General features: G+C 37.3%; 1 protein-coding gene across 2 annotated transcripts in view; it reads left to right on the forward strand.

The window, feature by feature from the left end:
* The window catches only part of DHX9 (DExH-box helicase 9), a 52,427-nt gene extending 39,650 nt beyond the window's left edge, over positions 1-12,777 (forward strand). For both annotated transcript variants that reach the window (XM_017848070.1, XM_017848068.1), the window contains 13 exons: positions 1,021-1,121; positions 2,228-2,441; positions 2,625-2,719; positions 2,982-3,055; positions 4,175-4,327; positions 5,382-5,542; positions 6,626-6,737; positions 7,394-7,555; positions 7,650-7,777; positions 8,774-9,003; positions 9,155-9,270; positions 10,254-10,454; positions 12,092-12,777. In XM_017848070.1, coding sequence (XP_017703559.1) covers positions 1,021-1,121; positions 2,228-2,441; positions 2,625-2,719; positions 2,982-3,055; positions 4,175-4,327; positions 5,382-5,542; positions 6,626-6,737; positions 7,394-7,555; positions 7,650-7,777; positions 8,774-9,003; positions 9,155-9,270; positions 10,254-10,454; positions 12,092-12,458 — 2,114 coding nt within the window. In that variant the 3' untranslated portion in view covers positions 12,459-12,777. The remainder of the gene's footprint in view (positions 1-1,020; positions 1,122-2,227; positions 2,442-2,624; positions 2,720-2,981; positions 3,056-4,174; positions 4,328-5,381; positions 5,543-6,625; positions 6,738-7,393; positions 7,556-7,649; positions 7,778-8,773; positions 9,004-9,154; positions 9,271-10,253; positions 10,455-12,091) is intronic.
* The last annotated feature ends 938 nt before the right edge of the window (positions 12,778-13,715 follow it).

Below are 13,715 nucleotides of genomic sequence, written 5' to 3' on the forward strand. Positions count from 1 at the left end.
CGAGACCATCCTGGCAAACACAGTGAAACCCCGTCTCTACTAAAATACAAAAAACTAGCCGGGCGAGGTGGCGGGTGCCTGTAGTCCCAGCTACTTGGGAGGCTGAGGCAGGAGAATGGCGTGAACCCGGGAGGCGGAGCTTGCAGTGAGGGGAGATCGCGCCACTGCACTCCAGCCTGGGCGACAGAGCAAGACTCCGCCTCAAAAAATAAATAAATAAATAAATAAATAAATAGAATAGCGACAAGTGTCTCTTACAAAAGAATTTTAAATAATTTATGTAAATGGTCTCCCCACTTTTCAAACAAGTGGGCCTGAACTACTTAAGCCTTGAGTGGGCTGTGTTTAATAACTTCTAAAGAGTACAGTGTGGGAAGAAGGGAAAATGAGTAACTTTACGGTGGAGAAACTTGGCAGGCACTACCACAGGTGATCGAGTTTTAACATCATGAGGAGTAAGTCATATTGATAGGATGTGCCCTTAAATATGATGTGATGAGAATGGCACTTTGGGAGTCTTGGATATAGAGGATGTTTCGATTATAAAAAGACATTCTGGGGCCATCTGAGAATCTCGAGCATAATTGATCAACAGATCTTCCAGTCCTTGCATTGAGATCCTTCTTCAGATTAACTAGAAGCCATTTTGTGTGTGCCTACTGATAGAGGAAGGATGGACTATGGTATATTGTATTGAAGTTACTTCTTTCATGTATAACTCCCACACAATGGAAATGTATAGATAAATGTTTGGTTGAATGTTATACACAGAGGATACCCCAACTGGCGATGTGGGAACATGTATAAAAGATACCTCACCCTCCTTCAGTGTCTAAGAGAGGGAAACACTGAGTTTGATTAGGAAAATAAGGTTATTGCTACTGGAATTTTTTGGCATTTGTGAAGAATTAGACTGGAGGGGTATTAAAGTAGTTTTGAACTGTTAATTAGCAAATGAATTTGAGTCTGCCTCATTGTGATAGTTGATAGTACTTAACCTGACTGGATTGTCCCTGGCAGAATATTTTCTGGAAGACTGCATTCAGATGACCCACTTTATTCCTCCACCAAAAGACAAGAAGAAGAAGGATAAGGATGATGATGGTGGTGAGGATGATGATGTAAGTGAATTTCATGAAGAATTTCCATTATGGGCAAATTGTCAATGCAGAGAAAAAATGAGTTAATATAACATGCAGTGTATTAGCATTACAGAAAACTTTTTAAAAAACTCTAATGTCTGCCTTTGGATTAAATGATGCATTTTACTGCAAAAAATTCCAGGTTCAGTGACAAGCTGTTTTCTATCACGAGTTAAATTATTTCTGGCGTAAAGGTCAAAAGAAAAAGAAGAAAGATTACGGTGTTTAAAGCCCAGGCATGGTTAGAGACAACACTATTGTCTAAGGTTTTGCTACTCAAAGTGTTTTCAGTAGGCTGCAGCACCTAGGAAACTGGTAGAAAGGCAGAATCCTGTGCCCCACCCTAGATCTACTGAATCAGAATCTACAGTTTAACAATATCCCCAAGTGATCTATATATATAATAAAGTTTAAGAGACAGCAGCTATAGCTTTAGTTACAGGAGACTGGAGATGACATTATCAGGTGGATGGAGTATTAAATCAGGGAGCAATGAGGGATTTCCTAGGAGAAACAGGAAAGACTTACTTTGTCGTGCTTGAGAGTTGGACAAATGATAGTATAAGAACGAATTATCTGGAAATATAGACTGAGCCAGCCAGCAATACAGAATTTGCTAGAAAACCTAAGATTATATCTTTTTAATCAAAAGATCTGAAGATGTAAATGAATAGCAGATCAGAAAATTTAGCAGGGAAAAAACAATTGTAACAACTTTCTCAACTTGTTTTATCATTGATTCTAATGTGAACTTTTTGGAAAATACTGCATTATTTCAGTAACAGTAAAAAAGAAATATACTCGGTAGAAGGCTCCATGAGAGGTTTGAGTCAAATTTAAAAGTTTGTGCTTGAGTTTTAGTCCTATCCTGTGAGAAGTAGTAGTTAGTAGAAAAGTTCAGTATATTGATGTAAGCTCTGGGTTTTTGGAAATTAAATTTCTTCTGTATTCTGTAGTGTGACTAGTCAACTAGAATAAATAATGACATTAGAAGTCACTAGAGTCAGTGGAAGAAGTCTAGAAGACTTATCTCATGAGCTGTAGTAACTGAGACAATCCAAAATATGTCTCCCCGTTTTTTATAGGCAAATTGCAACTTGATCTGTGGTGATGAATATGGTCCAGAAACAAGGTTGAGCATGTCTCAATTGAATGAAAAGGAAACTCCTTTTGAACTCATCGAAGCTCTACTTAAGTACATCGAAACCCTTAATGTTCCCGGAGCTGTGTTGGTTTTTTTGCCTGGCTGGAATTTGATTTATACTATGCAGAAGCATTTGGAAATGAATCCACATTTTGGTATGAATCTTTGAATTCTCACGTATTTGAGAGTGGAAATGAATGTTTTTGCTAGTGCCTTAGCCAGTATGTGAAAACAAAGTTTTATGTTGTCTCTACTTTTGAATAGAAGTATGTATAATGGAGAGCTGTTTGAAACCAGCTCCTGTTTTTAGTCCCTGATTGTTCTGTATTGTTATATAGGAAGCCATCGGTATCAGATTCTACCTCTGCATTCTCAGATTCCTCGAGAGGAACAGCGCAAAGTGTTTGATCCAGTACCAGTTGGAGTAACCAAGGTAAATATTAAACATTACAGTGATGGGACTGAAAGTGAGGTACATACTAAACAAATGTTACAGGCCTTCAAAGAGCTAACCAAAAAATTGTAACCCATCTGAATTGAGGAAGAAAAAAGGAGTCTTTTTCTGAACTTAATAGATGGTTCATTAATCAGTTATTGGGTGATGTTTTTAGGACTTCTGTAATTTTCTTGTCATTTGTTACATAAGGAAATAAGTCCTTTCGAGTATATAATAAGAATGTAATTTTTCTTCACAGGTTATTTTGTCCACAAATATTGCTGAAACAAGCATTACCATAAATGATGTTGTTTATGTCATTGACTCCTGCAAGTAAGTTACTGGGAAACCTATTTGCCTGTTCCAGTATTACCAACTGGAAACTTCTTACCAGTTAACAGAATCAAAAACACCTTATTTTTAAACTCCTGTGTTCTTATATCCCCCAAATTATTGTGCATCTATATAGCATTATAAGTAATTGATAATTAAGAGTAGTTACTTGTGTTGATTACTGCAAATCAGTTATGGTAGAAAGTGACAAAGCTTCAAACTGTAACTGATGATTACTTCTCATTGCTCTTGGCTGCTGGTGTTTCGCTTATTTCCCATTGGGTATTTCCATTGATCTCTGCCATGCTATAGCATGCTATTTGATGAATAAAGATAACCAGTGTTTAGCACATGACAAATATCCTACCTTGAAGGACCCTCCTTTATGGATTAAAGGTCTTCATTTTGGTATGAGATGAGCCTGGAAAATATGCCAGGAGGCATTCTGTGTAGATACAGGAATCACATGGTAATCAGTTGAAAGGACAAAAACGTTGAAACTTGGTTATATCTGGTCAACTTGTGCCCCATGACTTCTCTATATAATTCCTTAGTGTGTCCTGACAGTGAAAACAATTTGCTGCCAACATCCATTTTAGGAAATGTTGAATAGCATTCTGTGCCCAGTCCCAGTAGTTTAGTGACAACTGTCTCTGTATGTAACGTTGAAGGAATCTGAGGTTGCTTGGGGGTTCAGAAGGACCACACAGTCACCACTACATATAGATAATCCTAAAAGTTACACTAAACTTTGGAATAGAGATGACTTAAATAATTATTTTATTTTGTGTATGTGCCATATTCCATTTAAATGCTTTGCATTTGTTAATTAATGTTTACCAAAAAAAAAAAAAACCTCATAAGGTAGGTAATGGCATAGAAAGTTTGGCCAAGGCAGTTCAGCTGGTAAGTGGCAGATGGATGTTACATTGCCTTTTAGTGGGTTGACAACTAGGAGTGTGCAGTCAAATTGCTAATTTTTACTTGTGCCATTCATGAATAGACATCACAAGTAAGCATGACTTTAACTACATAGTGGAAAGGATTCACTACTTAGTGGATATGTAATAGTTATTGATAATACACGAGTCTTAGAATTAACCAGTCTTTCCTATGTAGGCAGAAAGTGAAACTCTTCACTGCTCACAACAATATGACCAATTATGCTACAGTATGGGCATCAAAAACAAACCTTGAGCAGCGGAAAGGGCGAGCTGGCCGAGTACGGCCTGGATTCTGCTTTCACCTGTGCAGCCGAGCTCGTTTTGAGAGGTAAGACCAATTCTTGACCTTTAGTAAGGGGTTCTGTTCTCTGTAGGGACAGACATATGCAGTTATGTAAACCTGCCAGTTTAAGCTGATCTAAGTTTTGCCAGCCATGTTGGAATCAGGTGTAGATGTTTCTTAAGAATCTTCATCATGAATCATTTATAGAGAATAAGCCAGAATTAGAAATATAGAGACCTAGATTTTAGTATTATTTGTGTCTAATATGTTGTATAACACTAAGTGGTTACTCCTTAAGCCTGCGTTTTCCTCATTCTATAAAATACTAAGTTACTTAATCTCTCTTGTTTCCTCTGTTGTAAAAAGAATATGGTAAATAATGCCTAACCCATAGGATTAGTATAAGAATTAAATGAGTTAATAATCAGTGTCTGGCACATCATGATCTCCCAATAAGTGTTTGCTATTGTTAATTTATATAGGTCAAATACCTCTTTTAAAACTGAAATACTTGGGACCAGAAGTGAATTTTTATTTATTTGTAATATTTGCATTGTATTTACCAGTTTGGCATCCCTAATCTGAAAATATGAAATCCAAAACGCTCTAGTGAGCATTTCCTTTAAGTGTCATGTCAGAAGTCAAAAAGTTTTGGATTTTAAAGAATTACATCTGTAAGAGCCTTTCTAGTGGCACTAAAATTACATGAACTTCCTAGGTGGGAGGTTGTAGAGAAATGTTAGTATGAGTTATCCTACAAAAAGTGTTGTCGTTTTTAACCCATGTTTGTCAACAGGCAAGGCCTAAAGAGACCATGGGTGAAGCTAATAGCATTCGAGATTTTGGATAATATTTTCATTTTTCTTCTCAGCTGGAAAGGCCATCAAGCTGTGAGGATAAGTCAGAAACCACTATGCAACCAGATTAAATTTTGTCAGTAGTGTGTATAGTGAATGATAAAAGGGTCGATGATAATTGTAAAATAAAAGGATGAGGAAAGGGCAGCTCTGTGCCTGATTACCTTGCTGCAAAAAGTTTATTAAACTAGCATCTGTGTATACACAAGGAGGATGGTTATTTTATGCTTGTTTTCTCTCAGACTTGAAACCCACATGACACCAGAGATGTTCCGAACACCATTGCATGAAATTGCTCTTAGCATAAAACTTCTGCGTCTGGGAGGAATTGGCCAATTTCTGGCCAAAGCAATTGAACCTCCCCCTTTGGATGCTGTGATTGAAGCAGAACACACTCTTAGAGGTACTTAACAAATACAAACCTACTTGACACAGATATTAATCATACCATCTGTCTTATCCTAGCAGATAACACTTAACAAATGAATCAAGATGTAGTCAACAGGGCTGTGATAATAATAGTAAGGCTTCCAGTCTTACCTTAGGTACTTAATATAGTCACTGTTCTAATGAGCAATGAGAGGGAAGAAAGGGACAGTGAGTCTTAACTTTACAAAAGAAAACTTAAAAAGGCATCTCTTAACTATGTACTAAAGATCAGAACATAACTTACTCATGATACCCACAGAATTTCATATGAATATCTTATAACTTTTTTGAGACGGAATCTCACTCCATTGCCCAGGCTGGAGTGCAGTGGCATGATCTCAGCTCACTGCAACCTCCACCTCCCAGGTTCAAGCCATTCTTCTGCCTCAGCCTTCCGAGTAGCTGAGACTACAGGCATACACCACCACACCTGGCTAATTTTTGTATTTTTAGTAGAGGCGGGGTTTCACCATGTTGGCCAGGCTGGTCTGAAACTCCCTACCTCAAGTGATCCACCCACCTCAGCCTCCCAAAGTGCTGGGATTACAGACGTGAGCCATGTCCAGCCTGGAACATTTATGTTTTCTTGCTAAATTGTTTTAGAAGCAGTGAAAATAGTGCAGTGAAAATTAAGGGCATTGGAGCTAGATCTGAATTTGAATTTTGAATCTAGCATTTATCTGCTATGTAACTTCAGAATTTTCTCCAGATTTTTTTTTTTTCTAAAACATTAACAGTTGAGTGTCAGACTTCTTATGGCATATAGAAACTTATGCTGCTATTATAGTTAATACTGTATTTATAGACAATATGAATTGTATTTGTTTTTATAACCTACGGGATATAGTTGTAGTACCTTCCTTAGTTGAGTGCTCCAGATTTTGATTTTGTTCTATTTTTGAGTAAAGAGAATTGTTGGCTATAGACATGGTACTAGCAATTGGTTTGACAGAAGAGGAAGTCTAAACTATCTTAACCTTAATTTAGAAAGTAATGTTTTGTCTGCCTAAAATTAGTGTTCATGTGTTTCTACTTACAAAAAACTATCTCCCCACAGAGCTTGATGCATTAGATGCCAATGATGAGTTGACTCCTTTGGGACGAATCCTGGCTAAACTCCCTATTGAGCCTCGTTTTGGGAAAATGATGATAATGGGGTGTATTTTCTAGTAAGTGCTTTGTTTTATTTCTCTTCGTTAAGTGGTAGAATAATTTCTGAATCTTCTTCTCCCTGTAAAAGCAGTATTGGCTCAGATAAAAGAAAAAAATCCTGAATGTTCTTAAGGGAAGTGACATACCTAAATATTGAGAGAAGTGTAACACGAAAAAAATGTACAGTTCCAGTAGGTGGATATCTGGGCCCAACATGGGGAAACGGGCACTGATTTCTCATAAGTAAAAAGTAAGCAGGCCAGGCAATGTGGCTCACACCTTTAATCCTAGCACTTTGGGAGGCCAGGGTGGGAGGGTCCCTCGTTACTAATAGTTGGTCTTGAAAGAGCAGCATCAGGAAAAGAGGTTAATTTTATCAGAAAATGTTGAAGATTAAGAGATTTGGTATGATGAGGAAGAGAGAATATAAAAGGAGAAATATACTTGGTCATAATTTATGGTAAGTACATGACCATTGGAGCATCAGAGCACCTTTTTTTTTTCTTTCTGATTCTGAAGAGAGCAGCTGTAAAGTCCTTTGTTAACCCAATTTCATTGAAAATAAAAGTAGAATCGTAGCCATAAAGACTGCAACCCACAGTCGACAGTACTACCTGAGCTGCTGGCAACAATATTGTGATCTAGTCTGAATTTAACTGTCTGTGTATTTCAGCGTGGGAGATGCTATCTGTACCATTGCTGCTGCTACCTGCTTTCCAGAGCCTTTCATCAATGAAGGAAAGCGGCTGGGCTATATCCATCGAAATTTTGCTGGAAACAGATTTTCTGATCACGTAGCCCTTTTATCAGTATTCCAAGCCTGGGATGATGCTAGGTATGAGTAAGATTTGGGTGAGCTGACTGTAGTTTCTCATTTATATTTAGTTCTCGGGTCTTAGAGAATGATTTCTCATACCAATTTATTTTAGAATGGGTGGAGAAGAAGCAGAGATACGTTTTTGTGAGCACAAAAGACTTAATATGGCCACACTAAGAATGACTTGGGAAGCCAAAGTTCAACTCAAAGAGATTTTGATTAATTCTGGGTTTCCAGAAGGTAAGACTCCCATTCTTAAGATATCTTTAAAGTGACATTTATATAGTACATGCAAATTGACAGCAAAGTGTATTTTAGCTTCAAATTTTAGACCCTATGATTTTTATATATTCCCAACTATTTCTTAGTTCTCATGGATACTAGTCTAGCTCCCAGAATGAGTACTTTGCTGATAACCTTATAGTGGTTTGCAAAGTAATTGATTAGCATTTAGACTTGAAGTAAATTCTACCACATTAAATTTTAAATGGCTTTAATTTATACTTCTGGTGTACAGATGACTAGAGGACCTTATGACATCTAACGTAGAAAAAAACCAACTCATGTTTCTTGATATAAAGATGAGCTATAGTACTCTTCTTTTCCAACTAGGTTAAAATGTAGAATTATTTCCTAAAACATTGAGAACTGGAATGCATAACCAGAAATAAGACTGTTGAGAGACAGAAGGTAGTTGGGCAAGTTGGTAAATTTTTAACGGCTGTGATTGGAATAACTTAACAGAGTAGTGAGTGGTTCTTTTCTGTCATAAGCCAGCCGAAATGTTAGTTTTTCCTCAAAATTATAAGAGGGAAAACTTTTTATGTGCTAGAGTCTTGAGATGCATTTTATAGGTAATGAAACAGGCACCAAGGTATAAATTGTCTTTAATTTATCCAATTAGGAGGTTATAAGACTAGAATTCGTTTGTCTAGAACAAAATATGTCTGTGTTTTCAGCGGTTGACTGTCATGTTTTCCAGTCAGTAGCTAAGTACTCATAAAGTGTAGACTGGGTAAAAACGTCAACTTTCATTCCAGTAGGTGTCCTCTTAGATTATCATTCCATCTTCTCTACAACTAACAGCTATTGAAGAGTAGCAGATGAGAAAGTTTTACAGACAGGTTATGTGAAGAGAGGAAGAGTCAGTTCTCTGAATTTTCTTGAATAGTTTGCATGTAATGTGAAGATCAGCCAGTTATCTGATTTTTCTTTTCACTCTGCTCCTCTTAACAGACTGTTTGTTGACACAAGTGTTTACTAACACTGGACCAGATAATAATTTGGATGTTGTTATCTCCCTCCTGGCCTTTGGTGTGTACCCCAATGTATGCTATCATAAGGAAAAGAGAAAGATTCTCACCACTGAAGGACGTAATGCACTTATCCACAAATCATCTGTTAACTGTCCTTTTAGTAGCCAAGACATGAAGTACCCATCTCCCTTCTTTGTATTTGGTGAAAAGGTAAGAAAAGACTACAAAAGTTAACGTTGAAAGTTGAAATTGTCTTCACAATCGTTAGGAATATGAATTTTGATTTTCAAAGCATAGTATGTGGCAGTATTTGGAAGTTGGAATGTCAACCATTTTGTACTGTCTCTTTCTCCATTTGCAGATTCGAACTCGAGCCATCTCTGCTAAAGGCATGACTTTAGTCACACCCCTGCAGTTGCTTCTGTTTGCCTCCAAGAAAGTCCAATCTGATGGGCAGATTGTGCTTGTAGATGACTGGTATGGATTTTCAGATGTGAACTCCAAACTGAATCCTTAGAATTATAATATGGAATTCAGCTGCTAATCTAACTTAATTATATACTAATTATAACTTAAATAGATACTAACTATATCTAACTTAATTGCATACTATATACTTAAACGGATACCAGTAGAAGCAGATGCATTAGAAATTTGAGCCATGTCTAACCACTATGCACACCACTATGGAATCAATCTAAGTGAAGCTTGAATACACTTTCACATACTCTCTATATTGATTCAAAACTAGTGGCAAGCACTGGGCAAAAATGGAATAGAGCTTAATGGATAGCCAGTAGGCTCAGCCATCATATTCTTGAAAACCTAGAAAATGCCAGCATTCTGGGTCTCTTAATTCATTCTTTTAAAGTCTGAATGATCTGGCTGGGTGCCGCAGATCACTTGGGCTCAGGAAGTTCGAGATCAGCCTGGACAACATGGTGAAACCTGTCTCTACTGAAAATACAAAAAGTCTAGCCTAGTGTGGTAGCGCACACCAATAGTCCCAGCTATTCTGGAGGCTGAGGCAGGAGAATCACTTGAACCTGGGAGGCAGAGGTTGCAGTGAGCCAAGATCACGCCACTCCACTCCAGCCTGAGCAACAGAGCAAGACTCTGTCTCAGAAAAATAATAATAATAAAGTCTGAATGATCCATATTGCTGGACTTTTTTTTGTTTATTGTATATTACATATATTTTTGTATTTTATTAGGCTTGATAGACTTTATGGCTTAAGATTCCTGCTAGTAGCAGTGAATTTTAAGAGGCTAGTGCTGATTATTACTGCTCTTCATATCTGTGTTTGCCTAAGTTTGGGGCCATTATAAGCAGTTTTTTTAAATATTAGTGCTTAAGAAGTTAAATTTATTCTTTAACTTGCCATGTGTGAAGTTGAGAGATAATGGTCTTTTTCTTCATATACTCCTTCTCTTATTTTTAATGTTTTTCGCCACTTTAGGATTAAACTGCAAATATCTCATGAAGCTGCTGCCTGTATCACCGGTCTCCGGGCAGCCATGGAGGCTCTGGTTGTTGAAGTAACCAAACAACCTGCTATCATCAGCCAGTTGGACCCTGTAAATGAACGTATGCTGAACATGATCCGTCAAATCTCTAGACCCTCAGCTGCTGGTATCAACCTTATGATTGGCAGTACACGGTGAGTACCATATTAACTTCTCATTGAACCAAGTAGAGGGGAGAGATCTTTTGTAGGTCTAGAATTTCTAGAGTTAGTGATAGAAGCCTTATTAAGTAAAATTCTAGATATAGATAGTTTAGTTCCGTCTGACAAACTCAGAACAAAGAATGTCATTTACTTTTGTTAGTCCCTTTGTTAGTAATTGGTCTGCCGCATCAGTGCATATTGGTAGTGTTAGAAAAGGATCTTACAAATACACATACGTAGTTCAGAGTAGGTCACATGACAGGGAAGTGACACAGCCCGGATAGCCCTTTTTCCATGGTACTGTTTTGGCATCTCTAAAGAAAAAATACTGATGAGATGTTAAATTGCTTCTTTATCCAGTGTGTATGTGTTTTTGTTTATCTTAAACAACTAAGAGCATGGATATCCTAAAGCAAAGAAATGAGAAATTTATCTTAATTCTTAAAATTTTATTTGCTTCAGGTTTTAAAATTTTTTCCTTTGCCCATGAGTTTTTATTTACAAATACTTGATACTTGCCAAAAAGGCAGAAGAGTGATACAATGTATAGCCATATAGTCTTTGTTTAGATTGACTAATTTTCAGCGTTTTGTACATTTCCTTAATCATTTGTGATGAAGTAGTAGGCACTACCACATTTTACATCAATACACTTCATATCTTTTAAGAATATGGTCACAATAACACCCCAAAACCTTAAGTGTTTTAGTAATACTATAATATGCTAATGTACTAAAATCCTTCCAGTTATCCAAAAATGACCTCTAATTCCTCATCAAAAATGATTTATTGCATTTGGTCTGTCTGTAAGATGGATAGATGGTTATCCTCATCCTCTTTAATATAGATAAGGAAACCGGGCACAGATAAGACTCAAGGTCATACAACTAATAACTGATAGAACCAGATTCAAACCCAGGCAACATGCCTCCTGAAACTGTTCTTACTCTGCTTTACTGTGGCCCTCCTAGGTGGTTAAATGTATAGAATAATTCAGTAAGCATCATAGGCAGATAACAAATGAAGTATTCATGGGTGTTTAGGAGAAGAGAGATTATTTTTGGTAGGAGGGCTGGTAAGCAAGGAGCCTTTGTATATATAATCTGTTTCTATGAGGGATAGTAGTCCAGAAACTAGAAAGAAAGGGATATATGTAAGAGAGTTTAGGATGTATGACTATGTGGTGGCCTAAATTACAGTAGTAGATAGAATTTTTGAAAATTAGATAGACATTTTTCAAAATCGTATTTTAGAATTATTGCAGGAAAACTTTTAGTGATAAAGACCAAATAGTTTATTGGCAGCTCCAGGAACCCTCTCCTAATGCTTGCCTTCTTGGAACACTATGTTGTTAACCTGAGTAAGAGCAGTCTTAAAGTTGTAATGACATACTGCCAAAATTCAAAACCTTTGAGATTGAACCAGAAAGAACTTCAGAAAAACAGATGGATATAATTGATGACTGTTTCAGAATAGCAGATCCATTTTGTTTCAATTTCGATTTGTGCATTTGGCTTCATTCCCTTTATGTATTAAATTTTCAAATATAACTAAATGTATGCATTTGGTGAGTGATTGGGAAATAATAAGAATGCTTTGCTGAAGTGATGGTTTTGTGCTTTTCCTAGGTATGGAGATGGTCCACGTCCTCCCAAGATGGCCCGATACGACAATGGAAGTGGATATAGAAGGGGAGGTTCTAGTTACAGTGGTGGAGGCTATGGCGGTGGCTATACCAGTGGAGGCTATGGCGGTGGAGGCTATGGTAGCGGAGGCTATGGTGGCAGCCCCAACTCCTTTCGGGCAGGATATGGCGCAGGTGTTGGTGGAGGCTATAGAGGAGTTTCCCGAGGTGGCTTTAGAGGCAACTCTGGAGGAGACTACAGAGGGCCTAGTGGAGGCTACAGAGGATCTGGGGGATTCCAGCGAGGAGGTGGTAGAGGGGCCTACGGAGCTGGTTACTTTGGACAGGGGAGAGGAGGTGGTGGCTATTAAATCTTGGTTATGTCAGTTCCTGTGTGTAGACAGTAAGGAAAAAAAGGCATGCTATGTGTTACGTGTTTTTTCCAATATGTTTATTTGCCACCAAAAAGTAAATGCATTTTCACCCATTCTGTGGTTCATTGTAGTTTAAGGAAACCAAGCCTATAGATGCATTAGTGATTTTGTTTATATTATGTAAAATATAACGATCTATCTTAAAAATACCACAGTTTGTATTTTTTCTTTAAGGAGTAAAGATTTGCCTTTAAATAACTTGGTATTTTCCTGGCTTTCGTTTAATACAGTAGAAAATAAAGTATTACACCGAATACTTGCCGTGTAGTTTGTTTGTTGACCCTTATATATTAGAAAATTTTATAATGCCAGTTACATCTGTTCATTTTAAATGTCAGAGAAGTTGTACCATGTTTCAAAAGTATACTAAGTGATACTACTTGTAATAGAAAAATCACCTTGGAATTGAATTGTTACCTTTTGAAGTAAATACTGGCAAGTGTACAAGCCACATAAACCTGAATAAAACTTTCGATCTAGGGTTGAACATTTGGCTTCCTCCCATATTCTGTCTTTGAATAAGACCAAGGCCAGCATTTTCTTTTCTAAGTGAGTTTCTACTATGACAATTAAAAGCAATATAATCACTCCATAGAACTCTTAAGCCTCTTTAATAGAGATGTTCATACATTTATAACACTTTACAGTTTCCAGTGAATTTTCAGATTTCTCATTTGAGCAGGATACAGTGAGAGAGGGCAAAGGTATTGGATTAGACAGAACTGGGTCTGTCTGAATTCTTTTCTCCACCATGTGGATGATCTTGGGCAAGTTATATTTTTGTCTTGGTTTCCTTTTCAAAGTCCTTTATCCTGCATATATGTTGTAGATCACCTTCAGCAGTTGTTAAGCTGATGGCACCTATTTACAGACGCACAAGTCTGTCTCCAACCGAGATTTCCTTTCTGAGCCATGTAAGCAGCTGCATACTGAACATGTATCTCTGCTTAAATATCCCATAGAAAAAAATCCTCAGTGCTTTCCAAACTGACCTCCTTCCCCTCCCAACCTACCCTATGTCCTGACAAGTACTGTGTTCTCTGCTCTGTTTTCTTTGGAGTTTTGGCTGCTTAATTTTAAGCCGCCACCTCTAGTCAGCTCAAAACGTCGTTCAATATACTTTTATAGATCAGTTGCCTCTGTTCTATTCAGTCTTAGTTTGAACATACAGTGCCACAGCAACCACTTAACTGA

This window comes from Rhinopithecus bieti, unplaced genomic scaffold, assembly GCF_001698545.2.
Source record: "Rhinopithecus bieti isolate Rb0 unplaced genomic scaffold, ASM169854v2 scaffold_27006, whole genome shotgun sequence".
Lineage (NCBI taxonomy): Eukaryota > Metazoa > Chordata > Mammalia > Primates > Cercopithecidae > Rhinopithecus > Rhinopithecus bieti.